The 22,366-nt window shown below is 39.9% G+C and overlaps 1 protein-coding gene across 1 annotated transcript in view; it reads right to left on the reverse strand.

The window, feature by feature from the left end:
• The window catches only part of plxnb2 (plexin B2), a 126,935-nt gene continuing 104,569 nt past the window's right edge, over positions 1-22,366 (reverse strand). Inside the window, exons 21-37 of the mRNA XM_022755874.1 lie at positions 21,969-22,148; positions 20,458-20,594; positions 18,514-18,614; positions 17,929-18,158; positions 15,816-15,997; positions 13,458-13,524; positions 12,600-12,746; positions 11,295-11,451; positions 10,307-10,407; positions 8,390-8,474; positions 7,833-7,984; positions 7,426-7,586; positions 5,222-5,369; positions 5,028-5,092; positions 4,806-4,881; positions 3,577-3,651; positions 1-3,014 (exon numbers count right to left, since the gene is read on the reverse strand). Of these exons, the coding sequence (XP_022611595.1) occupies positions 2,910-3,014; positions 3,577-3,651; positions 4,806-4,881; positions 5,028-5,092; positions 5,222-5,369; positions 7,426-7,586; positions 7,833-7,984; positions 8,390-8,474; positions 10,307-10,407; positions 11,295-11,451; positions 12,600-12,746; positions 13,458-13,524; positions 15,816-15,997; positions 17,929-18,158; positions 18,514-18,614; positions 20,458-20,594; positions 21,969-22,148 (2,169 nt within the window). The 3' untranslated portion in view covers positions 1-2,909. The remainder of the gene's footprint in view (positions 3,015-3,576; positions 3,652-4,805; positions 4,882-5,027; positions 5,093-5,221; positions 5,370-7,425; positions 7,587-7,832; positions 7,985-8,389; positions 8,475-10,306; positions 10,408-11,294; positions 11,452-12,599; positions 12,747-13,457; positions 13,525-15,815; positions 15,998-17,928; positions 18,159-18,513; positions 18,615-20,457; positions 20,595-21,968; positions 22,149-22,366) is intronic.

The following is a 22,366-nucleotide window of genomic DNA, read 5'->3' on the forward strand; positions in this document are numbered from 1 at the left end:
TGAAGGGCGTATATGTCTCTGAGTTTATTCACGGAGGAGTGTATGATGAAACCTGTGGGTAACTGCTCCGTCCAAACACAACCTTTGTATAATTAAGTTCATCCAGTACAACCAGATCAGGTGCAAGATCGAGAATCTTCTGAGCTGCCTTGGATGGGGAGGAAAACATTGGCTTCCATTAAATGGTCCTGTACTGAAAATGGAGTGTCCCAGTTTCTTTTATCATTACGGCACATTCACAAGTTTCAAAATGGAAAAAGTCTCGACAACTGCACAAACAGTGTTTTTTTTTTTTTCGCTTTTGTTTTTTTTTGTCCCAGGACTCAATGCATAGGATTATACAGTTAGAATACAGTATTTCAACATTGTTTACAAAGATTTATATGGTATAGGAAACAAGAAATAAAAATAATAACTGCACAGCAGTAAGAAAGGTCATTTGTCGAGTATAGATAGTCATTTTTCGTACACATCGTGGAATAGCTTAGAAACACAGGGCAAAAAAATTAACACCAAAATTAACACAATTTTGCGCTATATTCAATCTACATAAGGATACCCTTTGACTTCAGACTAATTTAGGAATGCCAGACATTTTTGAACCCAAATCACATTGGCCACTGTTTTACATTTATTCATTTTGGCTTTTTGCCTTCGCCACCAAAGTCCTACTAAGCACACACCACAGACACCCAAAGGAAATGCACACATCGAAACTGCAACCATTAAAGAAATCATACTGAAATGTCTTCAGCCTATTGGCACGCAACTGGCTGCAGCAGGGCATCTAGCATTTTAGACAGCACACATAATATCACGAGTCCAAATACATTGCTGTGTCTATAGCACTATCATCATCATAATCACCTAGGTTACCATTAGAATAATTTAGAAACAATATATATATGTATCATCCTATTCGATAAGGCACATTTTTGGTTAAAGAAAGGCTCTGAAAGAAGCGTCTTGCATCGACTCTGTCAGTGAGAGAGGAGTCAGCAGTAAACAACAGTGGAGACAAGAATGGAGTCTGCAGTCGGCATGCAATTAAGATCAAAAGCCTCCCCTGCTGATTCCATTATACAGAGTGCCACTCTGCACTGCGCTGAGTGGGCAGTGCCAAGTGCTGTTGGTCGGGATGCCAGGGTGCCACGCTGAGATGGCAGGCAGGCAGGCAGGCAGGCTTGAGGTCTGTGCAAACCTCTCTCTAGCCAAGGCAGGAATCGTTAACATTCTGGGGTCTCTGGAGCTCGTTATGCTCTGTCAACTACACACATCCATGATCAGATACAGGGAGTACAATTAAATCATCTGTCAACAGCAGAACCTACAATTTAGGGATAAAACATGGTGGCGTTTAATGGCCCAAGAAATATCAAACCCTCATTCCTACCCTGTTGACACCTCGGCTCTGACACTGACATATCAATATTCCAATTACTATAACAATTATGTACATGATTGAACCTGACCTCCCCAACATCATACACAGGCTAAAACCACTGTAATTTGTTCAGAACATTCCATTAAAGTACCAACTACATTTCTGGCAGATCATTAACATCATATGCAATAGGCTATTTCATAGCTTTAGAGGCAGAATGCTTGGTGATTATTTGGAACATCATAAGGGTAATACTAAAAAAAAAAAAAAATGGCACTAAAATCGTGAACACTAACGATGCATGACTCAATTTGGAAAAATGTCTAACATATTGCTGAATTGCTACTGTATGTGAATAATACATTTAGTAAGCTAATGCAACAGTTGAATGTGGCTCATGGTATTCTGACATTATTGCAGGGCTAATATGAGTGACATGGCTCCATGGCAGAATAGAGTTGCTTCTTGCTGACACTTAAAAAAAAGAACATTTTGTAGCAAAGAAAACAGTCATAATTTGAAATGTCTTTAAAAATTTCCCCTCTGTGCTTTAGTTGAAGTGGAATGTATCATGGCACTGTACAATAAAGGGAGACAGACTGTGCTATTACTGATTTCCGTAAGCACAAATGGCAATCTGAGCCAAAAGCAAAGAGTTTAACTCAAACGTTTCTGAAACTACATGTGACCTGTCAGTCATATGAGCCTGTACATTGCTAGATTAACCAGTGTCCTTGTGGGGACCCTTTGGTCTCTGTCAAAAAGCTCGGTCAGAGCACAGGCTCCAGTGTGTCACTGGGTATAGGGGGGATCAAAATGACAGAAAGCAGGCGTCCTTTCGCCCTCACGCCTGACAGTAGGCATCCTGTGTGTGCACACACATTCCCACACACTCACACACTTACAATCCGGGTGAACACACACTCAAGTTTAGCAACGCACGCTCTTGTTCACATGTTGTACTTCACACAGACATCTACGCACACACAGGCTAATAAAAACACTATCCACACCACAAGGTGATCCATTTAAAAAGATAATTTTTTTTCCTTATAAAGCTTTCCGCATAAAGACTGCACAATAAAAAAAATATATAATACAATTCTTAAAACCTCTTCTACACAGAAAGAAATTGAACATCTGATTATCTCCTGTGCCAGTGCTCCACAGAGGGGCTTATTTCTTAGAGAGAGGTTTGCCGCACTGCATTGTGGGAGCAATAGTCAGTGAAGCATGAGTGAGAGCGCAGACCTTTAAGGTTTGGCAAGGGAGCTTTAAGGCGTACCTATGACAGTGTAACCCATCATTTTCTTCCCCTATTCGCTCTTTATCTGCATTTTCATTAGTCCCTGTTAATCCACAGTACAGAAAATTGTCCCAGGGCCAAGTTGCACAATATAGACACCTACATGATTCCCTTCTCATCTTTCTATATTTCCATGTCTTATTCTCTAAAAAGAAGAAATAAGCCCCTGTAGTCACTGGCAGCATCCTACTATTCCCCTCCCTCCCTCCACTCGGTGGGTTAGAGATCAGTCACTTTGTGTTCCAGGGCGGCTGCTATTTGCTGGAGCCGCAGGGTCAGCTGTTTACTCTGGGCAGCTGGGTCCTCGTCTAGGGATGTGATGATCTGCAAGGGGGAGGAAGGTGAGGAGGACAGAAACGGAGGAGAATGAGGGAGAGGTAGGAAACAATAAGCAGAGAGAAAGACGGGGAATGATTTGGCGGAGCGGGGCAAAGGAAGAATGTTGGAAAAGCGAAGAAACAAGGGGAGGGAGGATGGGGGTGAATTAGCGCAGGACAAAGAGGAAGAAACGGGGTGGAGAGTGGGAGGAGAGGATGGTATTATTTGACATCAACAGTCACGTCATATAAGCTGTTATTGTTTGTGAGCCCCACTTAGGGGAGACTGACAGCCCCATTTGTTTATCCAACTTGTTCATTAGGTTTTGTTTATCCCCTTTTCGTGACCTCAAGTGGCAATGCACAATGGACGCTTAAAAATCAATTCCCAGAGCAATTTTCCAATTCACATCCCACAGAAATGCTTTCAATTAAAATTTCATACAATCACTCTTCTGGCATATCAAGAGTGAAGAGAGAAAAAAGGAAAAGCAATAATATAGTGGGCAGTAGTGCATTCAGTGGAATAGCCTCCTTTGGGTGCGATAGGAAAGAGAAGGGCCTCTTACCCCATCATAGTATTTGCTGGCATACTGGTAAAGCTGATGGAGAGCCACTTGTGTGTTCAGCTTGTCTGTATGAGACTGGAGAACAGAAATGACAGTTTAAAGGTTAATTCAATTAGAAAGAAAAAAAACTGCAAAACGGCAGAACTGCAGAGAATTGAATGAACATTTGGCTTCTTGTTTCCAGGTTTAAAAAATAAATCTGCAAATCAAAGAGGCTGTGATTTTTAACCGTCAGACATTAAAGTCATAATCCTTAAGATTTCATGAAATCATATCCTGTTTATTGTCAGCATTTTTCCATTTAACCTTTTAAAATCTTCTTTCCCACCCATGGGCTTTAGCCTTGGTACTTCAGGTGTGTTTTGGTCTGTACTGGACTCAGTGTTCACACAACCTTGACAAATTAAACACTGGTTGAAAGCTCTAAGTCTCCTGATTCTATCAGTGCAGAGCATTTTAGGATCCCCACCTCACTGCAACAGCTGTTGAGACAGAATTGGTTCAGACTTAGGCTCCGAAGTGGGTATGGCTCCAAAGTGTTTTCCACATAAAAAGTGCTACTACAGGCTTTTTATTCCCTTTTTTATGCCAACTAAAATAGACGAGGCACATTTCTACTATGCCTGTGCCTCAACTTTGGTTCAGTATCCCATTCTGACTTTTTGGTTGTGAAGTTTAAAGAGTTACCTTTCAAAGAGGACCAGGGTTATGACTGTAATCAAAAGGAACAGCAACCTTTCTATTTTGTGTACATTATTTTCAGGCTTGTGGACAAAAATCAGAGCATTTAATAAAAGGTTAATGCATTCCCACTCAGTAATGAACCTCTCTATATAGTATTTTTATTGTTAGTGGTGAGGTTTGCCATTCCTGCAATGAATTCAAATTGCCTTCACATGACAGAGGGATTCAAAGGAATAGCCTGTGGACATAGAAACTTCAAGGTAGGAGTTAACTGCAACTCCCAGGGTGCTTTTGGGCACAAGTCAACAAGCTTAAAATTGTGCTATGGTGTGTCCGGTGGGGACAAGTGATTTTGATATTGGGAAAACTGATGACACAATCTGCAGCTTAAAACTGAAAATGAATGCAGTCTACTAAGCCGCAATTGCTGCTACCGCGGTAACCACAGCTGTCACCAAATCAACCAGGAGTGAAATCTTAAGGATGTGTAGCTTTAATGGCAGGTTAAACTAAATGGCACAGAAAATGACAGCTGTATGTCTCACCCGTGACACCTCTGCCAGATGAGTGTTCATGTCTTGGTCACTGACAGGTACCATCTGCCTGATGCCCTTGTAGTAACTACACACACACACACAGACACAGACACACACGAAGCAAGAGGTAGAGGCAGATCATGTAATTATCACTGACAAATCTTTTACAATGAAGTATTTTCAGCTGACATGAAAAAAACAACAGCTCATGACAGTGCAGTCAGGACTTACTCATCTACCATCTTCTTGTAGGTGGAGATCTCCTTTGCATAGAGTAGTTTGTTACTTGGAGAGTCCTAGAGACAAGAAGTGGATACAACCGTGAAAACAATGGCACTTTACGTTAAACAACATTTGACATTCCTCTTCTAACACCTTTTTACTTCTCATGTAATCCACCATGTTCTCAACTTGATTCCACTCACCCGGCTGAGTTTGTGCTCGCTCTTGGTGCAGGCATCCATGAAGGTCTGGGCGATGACAGAGAGCGAGGCGTCCACCACTTCAGACACGTGGACGTCGAAGATGAAGTGGGGATTCTTGAGGATGTTCACCCAGAACCGCAGAGGAAGGCTGCATGGCAACAAGAAGGCCAAGAAAACGGTCCATCAATGGGGCTGTTATCATTATTGTTGCTTCAGAATGGAGAAAAATCTCATCAACCACATAACATCTATGAATCTATTTGAGTCAGGTAGGCATTTCATGTGTGAGAGCACTTGCCTGAGGTGCAATTGACGCAAGTACAAGATAATAACAGGGATAGAGAAAAGCCTTTCTTGTAGGTGTCAGTTTATTCAGAGCAATACCCTCGACTGTCAGTTTGTATTTCTATTTCATGTGATACTGACCTCTGTGAGAATTATTGCTGCTCATTGAAAACAACAAAGAAAATAACCTGAGAACTTTTTCAAACATACACTGAGCAGGTCAATGATGCCCGTCCACTCGACTATAACGAATAGTGATTAGAAATGCTAAAGTAACAGCAAAACTTTGACCTTTTATGTTCCCGTGCAGTTCAACGACCTGAAGCACTGACGACATAATGTAATGCGAGAGTACTGCGCTAATTTCCCTTCTGAACAGGGAAACACAAGCTCAGTGCGCATCTGTCTAACCTCATGGCAGCTTGTGAATTCAAAAGAAAGCCCCAAAATACAGTAGTTTCCAAAAAAAACCTCTCCTCACTGATCGGTGTGAATGCCCCGCCGTCTGAGACATGAAACGCACACCGTGTAAAATTCATACTGGTTTGGTAATATCTCCCGGGAAGGCTGCGGAGAGGATACAATGGAAGCATAAAAATAGCAATGTTGCTATAATCACAGAATTAAATTAGCTTGGGACATAATTACCATGTTTGTTTGTTGTTATGCCTCATACACACATTCATATTTAATACATGGCCCTCACTTGATTTGATAAACAGAACGGGTGGATGCAGAATGTGGTGTGGAATGTAGTAGGTAATTAAATCGCTCATCTCCTATCCTTGTGTGGGTGCTCTCTTGCTAGCCTTACGTCAATCACTGGCATCTACATGCAACACGTCGTCTTGTATTCTTGAGCCTTAGCCGACGTGACACTAATTTATGCACTTAAATGTCACATGGGAGCAGGGGGATTGCAAATGCAAACTAAGTGAGCTGGAATTGTGCATTTGTATTCAGCTCTTTCTTGGATAAGTAAGTTTTATTTCTTGGAGAGTTACTGTATCTCAGGAAGGGAGATTTGTGCGCTGGTCAGACTCAGGTATGTGTTTGTGTGTGTCTGTGCTGGGAGAACATTTACACAAGTACAAAGCTGAGGTATTTGTACTCGAGTAATTGCATCTCAGGCTACTTTATACTTGTACTCCACTACATTTGTCTCCCCTACATTCGACTACTTGTTACTTTTCAGATTAAAATACAATATATTGTTAAAGATTAAAGTCGCGGTTCACATTATTTTTGGCTTGAGATCATTAACAAAAAAAGCTGTAACTATGAGTTAATATGTCTGAGTTGTTATCAGTTTCAAAGAATGATTTCCCTGCTATACTGCTCACATGGTTTAATTTCAATAACAAAGAGGTAAAATTATCCAATATTCAAGAAAAGAGCAAAACAAGCAAATATTAGAGATAGAAAATAAATAAATAGAACTTAGTTTTTTCTTCTTTTTTACCCTATTAATCATCTCACAACCCCTCAAATGTATCTTGTAACCCTGTAGGGGTGGCCTGACCTCTAGACTGGGAACCACTGGACTAGACAACCTAACTGTATATAAAATAGCTAAAACTAGCTCCACCTTGATCAGCTACAACAGTAAAATGCGACTTATGCATTGATGCATTATTAACAAAATATCTGAATATATACTAATATGTACGTCACAGGGGTCATCTTTCTTTTACTGTCGATACTTTAAGCTCTTCTTGCTGATTTCTTGCTGATAATAGTTTTGTACTTAGTAGGATTTTAAATGCAGAGCTTTTAGTTGTAACTGAGTATTTTTGCATTGTTGTATTGTTCTATTACTTAAGTCAAGACTCTGAGTAGTTATTCAACTGTGGTTTACAACACGTACAAAAGAACTCTGAGAGTGACTGTCAGTGTACGCAGGCCTGCAGTACTTTTACCTATTAGTCTTCCAGATATGGATGGTCTCCTCATCCACATTGTTGTGTTTCAGCGCCTGTTCGTCCAGGAAGTCAAAGAAATATTTGACAGCCGGTGGCACCACTGCCCCAGAGCACAGCACGCTGCGGAAGAAGTCATCCACAAACTGCTGCAGTGTTCCCTGAAAGGTGCCACAAATAATGTGAGACAGGGCGCAGACAGAGAGCAGAGTCAGAGATAATCAAAGTCCTGAAACGTAGCTATCTGCACCCAGTGTGAGGGAAGATTGGAAAGGAAAGAGTATTTTAGCATTTTCTACACTTCTCCCGTCCCTACCTTAACCTAACCTCCTAGAAAAGAAAAATTGCTATTTGCCTAAAAGTACCTTAACAAATGACTGATTGAATAAATGATTCTGTCTTTGTACCTTGACAGAAAGGAGCCGTGTTAGATAGATCTCTGTAATGGCTTTGGTCATCGACTTGTCCTTTATGCTTCCTCGTTTAGATTTGATCTCATCCAGTTCGTCTGCCGGCCTCACCAAGTGAAACACCTTGTCGTCGTCCAGCAGAGCATTTCCTACCAGGGAGAAACAACACTTTTTCAAAACTTACTTCTAATAATTCTACTCCTTATTTATTCATGCACACCCTTACAGAAAATATTCAGATGATTAGAAATGGGAGGGTGTTTGTCAACTCAATCTGAATGCAGAGAGAATATCCAAGTAGAAATGCTTAACAATCAGCGATTCTGAAATGCACATAAAAAGGCTGAAAAGATAAAAGTGCGTATTATTTCAGCATAATCTCAAAGAGCGCTATACATAAAACAACATGTATTAGCATGTTAAAAGAGAGCGGGGATGTTGACAAAAGCCCTGGGGAAAAGAAACAAAGGCAAGCATTATATTCTCAAGTACACATCTGAGCTGTGCTAGTTTGGGTTCAACAAGTGTGTTTATGTGCATAAAGAGACACCTACGCTCTTCGTGGTTTTCCTGGTTCTGGTCATAGTTCTGCTGAGTGTGGAGCACTCTGGACAAGACTAATGTAGCGTTGTCTCGCACCTGGAATGCACATACCAGTGTTTTGTTAGACAGAAAAACACAGACAATGACTTCAAACACCTTGAATTTAACAGGGACTGTGACTGAGGTCAGCAGTCTCTTTTAGCACCCCAGGACTAATTCATAATCAATTGGATCGAGTGGACAACAGCACTGGGTCTTTATTGGGGTATTTACAGGCCATTTTCTTTGGCGTCAACCCATTATTGACCCCACAAATACTGTGATTAGCACTACTCTGACACAGCCAGTGAATCTATGGCAGCGAGGCCGTCCTCTAAGAGCAACTGCAAGACATTGCTGGGTAGGATGAAAGAAAGAGTGCCACCTTTGATAGAGGGGGATTTAAGTGGCCCGAAAAGCAGGACAAGTAGAGGATATTTGTGAGTGACCTTTATTTTCCAAGGATCAATACAGTTCCAAGAAGATTTAGTGGTGTTCTGTCGCCATTGAGAGCTGACGAGAGCAGACCAAGACCAGGCATTTTCAACTGCCCGGACGTGACAAATTAAAATCATAGGTCTATAGCTGAGCTGATATAGGCAAACAGTGGAGGAAAACGGTTATACACTGCTGTCTTGTATATTTAATTTGAGGACACTAAAACATTTATCTTTGTATACATTTTTTTATTTTTTATTTTTTGCAAATGCTCCATCTTGTCCACATTACCAAGGATCTACAAGCAGCACTTTTAGTACAAAACGTTTAGCTTTTACACAGTTTCCTAATTATTCAAACTGGCAGCTTCAAACCCAAACACAAACCAGCCATTCCCACAACTTTAAGTTTTTATTTAAACAGCTGTTTGATGAACTGCAAAAAGACAGGCACATAAAAGGCTTTGAAGGACCACTTCAACAACTTCCAATATTGACCTTGAGTACATGTCATACATTGACATCCTTACGTGCTGTACCGTACTGTACCGCACACACTTATCACAACCTTTTTGTGTCAAAATAGGGTTTTCAGTCTTCGAATGCCAGTAAAATAATAATAGCTTGTTAGTTGTCTGTTGGTCTGTCTTCAGTTTTTGGCCTTCTTGTCTAATCTTAGATCAAATTTTGGTTTGGTTTCAAATTCAGGTTTTTGGTTAAACGCCTTCCTAAACAAAACTATGGCTGTGCCATTCACTTCTCACTGTATAATAAATACCAGTAAATTACCAGTAAAGTGGGATTTTGGACACTTAATCATCGTTGTCATTTTGCGTCTTCACCCACATCTGTAGGGTTGCATGGCTATAATTTCTAAATGTATAAAATGCAACACATTGCATTGTGGGACTGTAAGCAGAGAGCAGTATGCTTGCCATGAAAACTAAATCTTCCCACTCAGAATGTGAACACTACAATTAAATGGGTAAATATAGGGCACTATATTGTAGTGTTATTGTAAAAAGCAAGTTTACAGTATACTGCCAAATTCTTTTAGTGAATGAAGACAAAGATGTTTTTATGCACTCACAGTACACATGTCTGTACATTGATTTGACTAGTGGTACTGTAAATAGTATAGAAATTAGACATTTAGCAATTTTGTGAAAATCAAGAGAATCAATAAAAAAAAATCATTTGGTGGATACTGGTATAATTGAGCCTGAAAAATCTGCAGCAGACATAGATGACACACACACACGACTGTGACACAAGATGTACAGCTCAGCCTCCGACTGAAATAGCATGAAAATAGGCAACCCCATTCACATCCCCACGCCCACGTACAGTTATTTACTTCCCCCATACCTCCTCGGATCCTTTGCTATTTCCAGTCATCCTTTATGTTACTTTTATGTTGCATCAAGGCATCTCAGTTTCATCAGTACTCACATTATAGTGTGCCAGAGTGTTGATGCGTTTCCACCTGCCCTCTTTCTGGGAAGTCAAGTCCAGATCTGACAAAATCTGCCCTGTTGAGCCGGGACGCCACTCTGTGGTGAAGGCAGGAGGAGAAAGTCAATCAGTTGAAATAATCTCTGCCAGATGGAGGTGAACTGCAAATTATTTTTTTCAACACTGACTGCATTTATTTCATCATGGGTCCCTGTTACCCTGCACTTATCTTGTGAGAATGTGGTCTTAAATAAATCCATCCTACTGTCTGCCTGGCTCTCCCTCCTGGGGTTTCGTGACACACTTGAGCTGGTTTTGAGTGAAGGACTGACACAACAAAATTTTCTGAATAATTCAAATCTAATTCTAAACTGTGATTTGCACCCCAACATTTTCAATTTAGAAAAATCTGACACCACTGTAGACCTGAGCTCAACACCATCTGTGACATATGATTCATTTACAAGTACCACCAAATAAGGGGGTTATCTTTGTGATTCACCATGAAAGAAGACGGATCTCTGCTTATCTAAAATGTATAAAGGAATGAGATCTACAGCATGCGTGGGAATAAAAATTGCTTTGATGTTGGAAAATGTCTATAGAGCTTTAGCCTTTCAAGTCAGTCCCCAAGGTTTCTGACTACAGTAGTGAGCAAAACTTTGTTTTAGGATGAAGGCTTTCTTCATGCTGCTGACACTGAAAAACTTCTCAGTCTCAATGAAGCATTTTTTATTCCACAAACAGACACAGAAAAAGAAACCTAAAAAATAATCTATTAAATGAAGTTAAAATTAAATAAATAATCAATTATTTATTTACATAATTACATTCTGATTTAATTATAAATGCATTTCAGTCAGGACTGAAATAGCTTCCCCATTTTGACATCTTTGCCACTCCCTGTAAGCGTTACATTATTCATCATTATTAGATGTTTCATGCATCGACTCATCCTCCTCTTAGGTGGCCCTCATTTACTCACCCAGCGTGACACTGTCGACCTTGGGCCTCAGGGAGTATGGCAGGTTCCTGTACACCTGCTCTATGATTTTCTCTTTCACCTGCGAGATGGTGTCACAGTTCAGCACCTTGACGGGCGTCACATCTGGACCCTCGCCGTGCACCAGCACTTGCAAGGTCTGGGGAAAACGTACACAAACACACACACACACACAAAACACATATTAATACCACATGGTGATGGCATGTGCAGTTCACATGCACCTACGCACAACAAATGACAAATATGCAGAAATACTCAAACATGGCCAGAGCACCCAGCCACCCACCCACAAACACACACCCACATACACCAAGCTCATCGGGATGTTGTCGCCATAGTAACCGGGTTTCTGTAAGAACACACACACACACACACAGACGAACACAAACTGCGGTGACACCTGACAGGACTCCTGTCACCTTGGCCAGCTAATGACCAAGGCTCAGCAGGAGCAAACTCTGACCCACCTCACCTCCCACACTCTGTCAGAAAATAACTAACTGACCACTCAACAGATTCAAACAGAGGGGCAGACAATCCAGTGGCAACAGTAACCTCATGAGCCCGTCTGCCTTTGAAGTGAATGAGAAGAGCACGCTGGGAATTAAAGCCAATAGGAAACACTGCCTCTGCCTGTGAAATCTAGCTCATCGTGTTTTTTCTCCCTCTATAATTCAATCACAGAAGGCGATCCATCACGACGGGAGACGTGTAATTCAGGCTAATTTGATAATTGTCCTCGACAACGCCATTACCCATGGGCCTTTTTATTTGTGCTGACTTTAACAGAAAACAGCTGTGTTCACATTAGCTTCCATTATTGAAACACGATACCAAAAGCGAGACACACAGGCTTTTCCTGACTCCCCAAAGCTGCCCAAATGAATCCAGAGCTGGTGCCGGTTGAAAGGTTGAGAAGGGGTTGTGTAGGTGGCTTGTACTCTTTACTTGTACCGACTTGTAGTACTTTCACCTAAGCCATGCATTTCACTGCTATATTGGAATGTGTTGCCTGTGTCGTTTTCGAGCTGAGAACATTGACACTGAAAATGGATGTCACACAAAAGCGGGCAGTCGCCTGGGGGGTTTTTGGTGGTTACCATGGCAACTGCACTGTGTGTAAGTGTGTATCTGTTTGTGTGTGTGTGTTTGTGCTGCTCACCAGGCACAAAACACCATCCAATCTCAAAGCAGTGTGTGCAATTTTTCTGACTGTGGAGTTTTTATGTACGAGTACTTGTGTGCAGTTTGTTTGTGTGTGTGTGTGTCAGTGTCTGTCCTTACCAGGACTGAGTACTCTACGTCGTCGCCCAACAAGCCTGTGTCGTTGAGGGTGTACTTGGCTTTCTTCACTCTGGCGTCCACGGGCCCTTTCTCGATCTGGTGCTTGATGGCTCGGAACAGTTTGTACAAGGGCTCGCCTGCAGAGTCCTGGCATACACACACAACACACACAACACACACACACACACACACACACACACACACACACACAAACACACACACACACACACACACACACACAAACACAGATTTAAAAGTTGCAGCAGATGTTGTCAAGAAGCTAATTGTTGTGATTAGCAGTTTGGAAGACGGATAAATGCAGATTATCGATACCGAGAACTAATAAAAGAAATGGAGAAATCCATAAACCGAGCCTGTGGTTTAAAGCTGTAGCATGTCATAACATTCATTTGCTGCTGAATTAATTAGACCATTTTGAAATTATACATGTCAGGACTGCCTTAGACTAATTATAAAAAAATATAGTTATCATTAGGGCTGCAACAAACAATCCTCTTATTATCAGTTAATAGTTTATTTTATGGAACATCAGAAAAACTTAAAGCATCCATCACAGTTTCCTAGAGCCCAATGTGCTATCATCAAATGTCTTGTTTTATCCAACCAGCATAGCAAAACCCAAAGATATTCAATTTATTATAATACAGTGCATAGAAAAACAGCAGAATTATCAGATTTGACAAGCTGGCGCCATCAAATGCTTGGCATTTGTGCTTGGAAAATGACTTAAACAATCAATTACATAATGAATTTTCTACTAATTATCAACTAATCTTTGAGGCCCATGTCAGCATATTACATTTTATACACAATAATTGACGCAAAACCTCATGTTACCTTCAAAAACTGGTAAAGGCAGATTGACATCCAGTTGCACAGCATCCTTTCCACAACTGTCTCTGACCTGGAAAACACATGATGAGCAGTTTTTAATGTCACTGTCAGAGTAAGTGAATAATTTTGGAGCATTAATCCTGTATGTTAATGAGTAGTGCACACATAACATTTGATTAGCAAATCCAAGAAAAAAATGTGACATGTTTAATCAGTATTTTCAAATCATGCCACTTAAATTCAGAAAGTATCAGCCAAAAAATTTGCAGACCATTTTCATTGTGTCCGCTTAAAAACTTGAGACATGACTTTCTTACGACAGCTCCTCTACAACGTATCAACAAGGGAAATTTCTGCACAGCTTGTCAATGTCATGATATTTTAATTCAAAACTCATGTCAGTGGTCACTTGACGGATCGCCCATCCTAATGACAGATATCCACTGGTGGCGCCTATTGTTAGCTGTTAGCATGCCTAATTAGATGTCTTGTATATAAGGGGGCCTGTGTTGGCACAATGGCCTAATCAGCATAATGAGGCTCTCCATTGGGGGATAATTAAGATGTGTACTTGCATAAAAGCCAGTCACAGCATGCCTAGGCACAACAGACAGTTCAGATCACATAACCCCCCTCCCAGCAGTGATGAGCGACTGTACTGTCACACAAGTTGGTCCTGCTGAGGGAGGGGAGGCAGCCGTCAGTGGATGATTTGACCTTGGTATGATCATTACAGCTAAGATAAGAGTAAAGAACAAAGAGCACTAAAACTAGAGATTCTTTTCTTCAGGCTATTTACTTCAATCAAATTAGTCAGCTGAATGTTTACAGACTCTGATACAACAAAGAAATTATGAGTTACTGCCAAGAGAGAAAATACTGGGCAATTAATATTCGGTAATATCAGAGGAAGACATCCACAGTATTGGCAAGTTGCTAAAATAACCGCGTTATGATTCATGCCAAACACAATATTATTTGCAAAAATTTTTTACAAGATGCATAGCTAATTTTTGTAACATAATAACTAATCTATCCTCTTGGCGAGAAGGGCTATTAAAATAGAATCTGATCTGAGACATGTTAAATGTTGGCTCAAGTGCTGCAGGTGATAGTTTAGTTGATGAAAGTCGTTCAGATTGAATTGAACGTTGAATTCCCCATCTTGATGCGGGATGATGCCATAAAGCAACTCCCAGGAAGCCAATATAATTTGACTTGTGTATTCAATCAAACACATTATGGGCCAAAAGTAATTTTTTAGCTGATGTCCCATTGGTCAAGAGTTATGAGATAAGATAATGAAGAGGATGATGAAGGGGAACAGCAAAAGAAAAATCATCCAGCCCGTTGTGGTTGGACTCCAAGGAGGAAAAAAAAACAGAAGGAGAAACAGAAGGAGGAGGACTGGAATAGATCAAGCAATCGTCTGGCTCTTGATAGTGAACCACAGTATTCAGTGCAAAATTCAACAGAAAACATGGCAATAGAATGAAACAGTCCACCACAGCTTGAACTGAATCCCAGTTCTCCTAAACTGGCTGATAATATCAGCGCCAGTGTTTAGACACAGGATGATTCTGATTATAGAGCTGAGAAATAAGGACGTCTCTCAAATCTCAGGGCTGTAGACGCTAAACAAGAGTAATAATCTAAACCCATGTTAGCATCTCTGTGAGGATGTGCTAAAGCAGCAGTGCTCAGAGCTAAATGTCAATGTTATTATGCTTACGACACTCACAATATAAATGTTAACACAAATGAAGGTATAATGTTCACCTTGGTCAATATCTGAGTTTAGTGTGAAACACAAAACACAAAATATAACTGAGGCTAATGGGAATGTCATTAGTTTTGCAGGTATTTGGCAGTAAACAAAATTAGTGGGCAAATTGAAAAGTTGACCCGACAGTGGCACTAGATAAGATAAGCCTGGGGAACATGAACCCCTGTTCATAATCTCATGTCAATCCATCCTATAGTTGTCAAGACTTAGAGCCACAAATGTCAACCTCACCATGGCACTAGAGGTAAAAATCAGCAGATCACCAAAATTATTAGGATTCATTCTCTGTGCACCAGGAATGTCTGTACAAAATTTAGTGCCATCCCATCTTGTAGATGTCGAGATATTTCAATGCATGTGTGAAAACCAACCTGCTGGTGGCGCTAAATGAAACGTCAGGGGATCACCAATGTCACTAGGATTCATCCTCTGGGGAACACAAATGTCTCTACAAAATTTTATCTGCTAGCATGGCTTAAAAGCATCAAAGTTATGCTATGAACTTGGTACTGATATATTCGCTGTGACTGCACCAGTAGCTACTGAGCAGCAGCGCTTAGTCGGTGCTCACTCACCTGCGCAGCATGAGTTTGGGGTTCTTGCTGTTGACATATTCCTCCATCAGCTCCAGCAGCAGTGTTCTCATAATGTCGGTGTAGTATTCCAGTTTCCCATGCAGAGCCACCGTCAGCAAGGAAGCAAAGTACACCTTGGCCCTGGCGTTGAAGTCATGACTGCGCTCCAGAGTACGGATAAACTACAAACAACATACAAACACACACACACACACACACACACACACACACACACACAGAAATAGGCAAATGACGAGTGAAATTAATTATCCCGATGAAGCCTGCGCACACAGACACAAATCTAACATGATATGCTATTAAATAATCGAGAGACTAATGCTAGTGAAAACAATAATTATCAAGGTAAATTTAGTTCTGCCCTGTAAAATGTTGTGGCGTAGAAAAGATACCAATTAGTGGAAGAGGAATCACCCACACATATGCAGTTTACACCTCAGAGGCCATTTCTGTGCCAGCAATATTGTATTATTAGGAATCTTCACACGTCTCCCTCTGCTATGTCTTCTGCTTCTCACTTCTACTACTGTAGCTTACTCCACTAACTAAAACATTACAGAGTCCTACAAGGGAGGACACCCTGAATTTAAAATAAATATAAAGGACCTTAAAGTATTATTGACTGGGGTTATGGCAGATTTTGAAAGCTTGCAGAGATGCAGGGCCGTGTGCACTATCGATGTAGTGTGAGGTAAATTCATACTTGTGACTGTTAAATAAAAGCTTACCTAAGTAACTAAGGATAAAGCTGGGGTGATTTTACCCTTTTACTGCTACCTGAAAACTAACAGTGAATTTATCCCGCTGCATTTTAGGAGGATTGCCTGTGTACCTACAGCCTTATGGCTCCAGGCCATAAAACTCCACTGTCGTCCCAGCACATAAAAGAGCCATATTGATGAATTGACACAGTCCTTCATTACAATGGACAAGGTTAGTTTAGTTTATTCAGATATAACTCTACAAAGGCATTTTCGATTTCTGAGTAGCTCTAAATCAGTGAGACATTACTGCTCACACTCAAGGACGACAAGTTTACGCTGCTAATTTGGTGAGATGAGAGGATTTTGTTAAAAATACTTTTAAAATGATTGTATACTGTATGCTAGAAACTGAACAAATATAGGTTATTATATATCTAAATTTAGACTGATTGATGTTTCATAAGAGTCCTCAGCCATGCTATCAATAGCTGTTCGGCTAGTTGAACACAGCAGTGCTTTGAACTACATGCTAATATCAACATGCTAACATGCTCAGAATTACAATATTAACATGTTGATGTTTTGCAGGTATAATGTTTACCATATTCTTCATCTAAGTTCAAAGTGTTAGCATGCTAATATTTGCTAATAAGCACTAATTACAAAATACAGCTGGGGCTGAAGGGAATATCAATAGTTTTACAGGTGGGCTATTTGGTCATGAATCAAAAATTTTGAACTGATTATGGCATTACAGGAAAAGTCAGAGGCTCGCCAAAGTTTTTATAAATTGTCTTGTGGAACAAATTAAGGTATAAAAAATGTGCAAAAAATGTCTTAGAAAGGTTTAATATAAGTTAATAAAGGGTCAATAACAATATAATGATTAGGAATTCTTTGTTTAAAACAGGTATAGCAGAGAATGGGAGAGTTCACTATACAGCCATTTAAAAATTATTTTTATGTTTGCACCTAAATTAAAAAAATGCTCTCAGTTGGAGGTAAATAGTGTCATTAAATAAGCTGTTTTTCCTTTAATAAATCAGGTGCAAGGAGATATAATAAACCCAGCCTTCCTTCAACCCTGATGTTGTAGCAATCCATCCAACACTTGTCGATATTTCACTCAGAAGCACAAATGTCAGCCTGTTGGTGGTTGCTGAGATATTTCAGTGCAGACCAAAGTGATGGACTGACCAACACTGACATTCCTTGAGCTATGCTGGGAATGTGGCTAAAAAGAAAATTATGAAAACCCTCCATCTGTCACTTTGTGAAGCTCTAATGCTGCACACTCTTACAACACAGCTGTAACATAATGTGTGTGTGGACATTATCAGACCACAGATGATCATTACGTGATACATATCTGCTATGTGAAGTATAATTACATTAATGAGGAAGGTCTTGGAGTTCAGGAGGTTGGAAAATTGGTTGAGCGCCTGGGTCACAGTGGCCCTTCGAGCCTCTGGGATGTCTAGCTTCCCTGTGATCATCACATCATTGGCACCATCCTTAGAGGGCAGGAAGAAGACGCGGTCTGTGTAGGTCTTGTAGTCCAGGAAGGGGATTCGTCCCTCGCTCTGTTCGTTGGTGTGGTCCTCCATCTCGATCATCAAGTCTACGAGACAGAAACATGAATATAGCTCCTGGTTCCTTTTAAATAAGCAGCTTTCGTCATTTGTGCATTGCTCATCTGTCTCGATCACTGTGTCACAGAGGGGAGAGCAATTCACGGGAAAATAATTTCAGCGTTGAAAGATTGTTTTCTATATATACTGTTAGTGTAAAACTCCTCACAATGATAACATGCTGTTAAGCTGGAGGATTTATTTAATTCACCGTAGTACCATGCATCAAAGTAATGTAATCAGAGTTATGAAGCACTTCATTACCATATAGCTTCTGAGAGACATGGATCCTTTGAGGGGCATTAGCAACACTGCTGAGCTTTAGCGCATTTTCACTGTTTGTACCTGTGAATTCTTTCTTGCAGCGGTCTCGAACGCTCTCCTCCAGATTCTCGAGCTGGTGTTTAACCTTCTCATACTCCCTCTCTGCCTGTTGACTCTTTCTCCTGACGAGACAAACAGATCGGCAAACACAACACAAGTTTCATTAAAGCAAAAGTTTGTGGAGAGGCTTTTAACTTAAAAGAAAAGAAAAAAAAAATCATTTCATAGATGTAATTGTTGTTCAAAGATTACACGCTGTAATTTAGGGAGGATAATTGGCACATTTGGTTGATAACTTAGCCACACAGTGTTTTCTCTAAGTTTAACAAAAATATCTGATTACTGCAGCTATTATTCTGCCACTGTGGGTGTGCTGTTCCTGATGTAGGTGTTTCATGAATATTTAGCTGAAATGTTCTAGTTTAACAAATGCATGACTGCCTATAACTGACATATATTAACTACCACACAAAGCCTCTCCTTTGGGGAACCTCAAGGAAATATGTACAGGCTAAACTTTATAGGGATATAACAGATTATTATTTCTTGACTGTCTTAAAATTAAAAGTATTTGAGAGTTGGTTGGAATAAAATGTTTTTTTAAAGCTTTTAAAGCCCCGCCCCCGACATGAATATGCACCACTGGCCCAGGGGACTTCAATCTTTATTTGTCAGGTGTAAACTGTCATTTTTGTTTCATTAATAACCTCTCTGTTTAATCACCACATTAGATGATGCACACCAAATAATGAAGAGCGAGCTATTATATCAGCCCTGCAGCAATTCAAATGAGCAAGACTTTGCTGAACCGAAAACTTTAATGATCTGAAGTAACATTACGTAACAAAGATTCATCTGTAGGTCACAGCTTATAGATGATACACAGACATCAAACCGCGACTCATGTTTTAGTTGGCTAGCACTGGCTGTCCTGATTCTGCTGCTGTGGATCAAAGTTGTGAATCCATCTTTGAAACAGATGCCAAAGTCTAGATTCATGAATATATAATAAAACAAAAGCCACAGAGCAGTTAAAGAAACTAACCGCAGCTAAAGCTAAAGCTAATTACAGCTAGCAGTGCTTTACCACCAATAAGGTGAATAAGCATGCTAAATTGCGTAAAATAGTTTTTTAATGACTTTTCTGTGGGACTTTGCTTCATTTTAACTCAAGTCTTCCATTTAGTGTCCCGGACACACCGGGTTTTTTAACCTCTCAAAAACATACTTAACATTGTTTTATCAGCCTAGTACTGACGACATGCTTCAGATGTCTGCTACAGAAAATTATTACATTACTTCAATTTTTGGGATTAAAGAACACAAGCTGTAAAACAATACAATGGATTTTTTTTTTTTGGTGTCTAATTGGTACATTTTATGCAGCACTTATCCTTCCAAATCCCCAATGAGTCTATTTGAATTTCTGTTATTTGAGTTTTCTAAAAGTTTGTCCATTAGAGATCAAACAGGGAGTTCTTGTTCTTGTCTTCTCTGGAATCTAATTGACCACAAACATACTGAAAGTACAGTTCTCTTCATCAAATGTACAAGCCCAGTTTTTGGAAATATTTTTCTACATGTTGGGTTTTAAAAAGGTCGAGGAAGAAAAGGGAGAAAAAAGAAATTTGAGCAAAAAAATTGATTGATTTTGCAATTACTGTAATTTTTTATACATACAGGAGCTGAGTCTAGTAAAGCCAATTGCTACAATAAGGTAACTGTAGGTGTGTTTTTTTCTCAACAACACACAAACATAGCCTCTCCTGCAAGAAAAAGTGTTGAAAACGATAACAGTAAAAAAGTCCTAAACAACACACCAATAGTGATTATAGAGTACTATGTGACATTTAATTGTCTTTGGGACAACAAGTGGAGACGATACAGATTTCTGTAGATTCTATAACTTTAGAAGTTCATTTTATTGTAGTGTATGTGAAGTTAACCTAAAATTGCTTGACTTACCTGTAGCAGTAGACAGAGATAGCGATGATCAGCAGCATGGGCACAATAACAGCAGGGATGATGATGTACAGAGACGAGTCATTCTTATTCTCGTATTGCACCAAGCCGACCAACCACTCCCCTTTCCCAAACTTGATCTGTGGAGAAATACAGAGAGGGAATCTTATTATCTGCACAAGCCCTCCACATTTTAGCCAGACAGTAATTCAGGTAGGTGTCGATGGTAAAGCTTTGACAGTGTTGGAGAGGAAACGGGGGACTGAGGAGAATCAGCATAATTGCCTGCAGTTCTGCTAAAACAGCTGCGGGACCTTTCAGTATTTTTAAAGTGCTGGGGCTAGGTTCAAGTTGGAGGGCCTACATTAACTGAGCAAATGCATAAATGTATTCAGTTTGCCCTTCATAATCAAGGTTTTTCTATGTAGGTACAGTTTGTACTATTGATAGGGCTGTGGTGTCACTTCTTTATGCAGCACACAGCCACAGGAATAAAACAATAGCTCATTTAGAGGAATTATCCAGAGAAGAGGTTACAGTATTCATCAAAATTGTGGCTCAGCTTTAATTAAATATAATTATAAGAGCCTGTAGCTACATGAAAATTGTTAAACCGGTGAAAAAATGGGGTCTCATAGTACAGAGGACACGCCTTGAGAAATACAATAAAGATTTATGATGCATGCACACTCTCATCTTCAAGTCTGTGTACGTGTCTACAGTGGTGGAGAGTAACTCACAAGTACTTTACTAACATGCTTATTTAAATCACTTTTACTTTACTTGAGTATTTTCTTTTAATACCACTCCTTATATACTTCTACTTTACTACATTTCAGAGTATAATATATTAAATATTATACTTTTTACTGCACCACATTTATCTGACTGATTTATTGACTAATTACTTTATAAATGAAGATTTCAAGGGCTCATAAAATATGATGCTTTAATATAGATTAAACTACCCAACAGTAATGTATATACAAGAGACAGACAAGTAATTGGCAACTACTTTGTTAATCGTTTAAGTCAACATTTCACGGTTCCAGCTTCTCCAACGTGAGGATTTGCTGCTCTTCCTTCCTATAATAAAGGAGGGGGAGAAAGGAGAAATGTCCATCACAATTACTCTGGGTAATTGTGATGGACATTTCTCACTATTTTCTTAATTTTCATAAACCAAAGAATCTATGGAAAATTGGCTTCATCTCAGCCAGCTACAACAGTAAAATGCTGCTTACATATTAATCCTTGTGTAATAACTCTGATGATATAATATATAATAATATAAACCTTACAGGACCTTTTTTTCAGCATTATATACTTTTAATACTTTAAGTATATCTTCCTGATTATATTTACATATTCATTGCTTAAGTAACATTTTCAAAGCAGGACATTTACTCATAAAGGAGTATTTCTGCAGCGTGTTATTAATATCTTTATTGTGGTAAATGATGTAAGTACTTCCTCCACCACTGCGTGTTTTGTCTCTCTGTGTCTGATCTGACCGTTAGATCCAGCAGCTCGGGCCGGGTGTCTCGGCGGTGCCGTCTGGAGCGAGCGCGGGGCGGGGTGGGCGGTGGGTCCAGGAACAGCTTGTCGTCCTGAAGTGTGTTGACCAGACAGGAAACATCGCCCACAAACGCTTGAGCCTCTTTGGCCGTCATAGCTTTGGAGAATCCTCGACCCTGCAGGGGAAGAGCAACTGCAATGCTCAAAGAGTCGTGACTGAACAACATGGAGGCGGGGGGATTAATTACTGTGTTTATAAACCATCAAGAATCATATGTTGAGTATTAAAAACATTATTGTAAGCATTTTCATTTGTAATGGGTGGAAAGTTTAGAACAGCGCTTTACTGTTCCACCATGAGTGCCAAAATTAATTAGAAAGATTAAGATTATAG

The sequence above is a fragment of the Seriola dumerili genome, unplaced genomic scaffold (assembly GCF_002260705.1).
Source record: "Seriola dumerili isolate Sdu_G_001 unplaced genomic scaffold, Sdu_1.0 BDQW01000242.1, whole genome shotgun sequence".
NCBI lineage: Eukaryota > Metazoa > Chordata > Actinopteri > Carangiformes > Carangidae > Seriola > Seriola dumerili.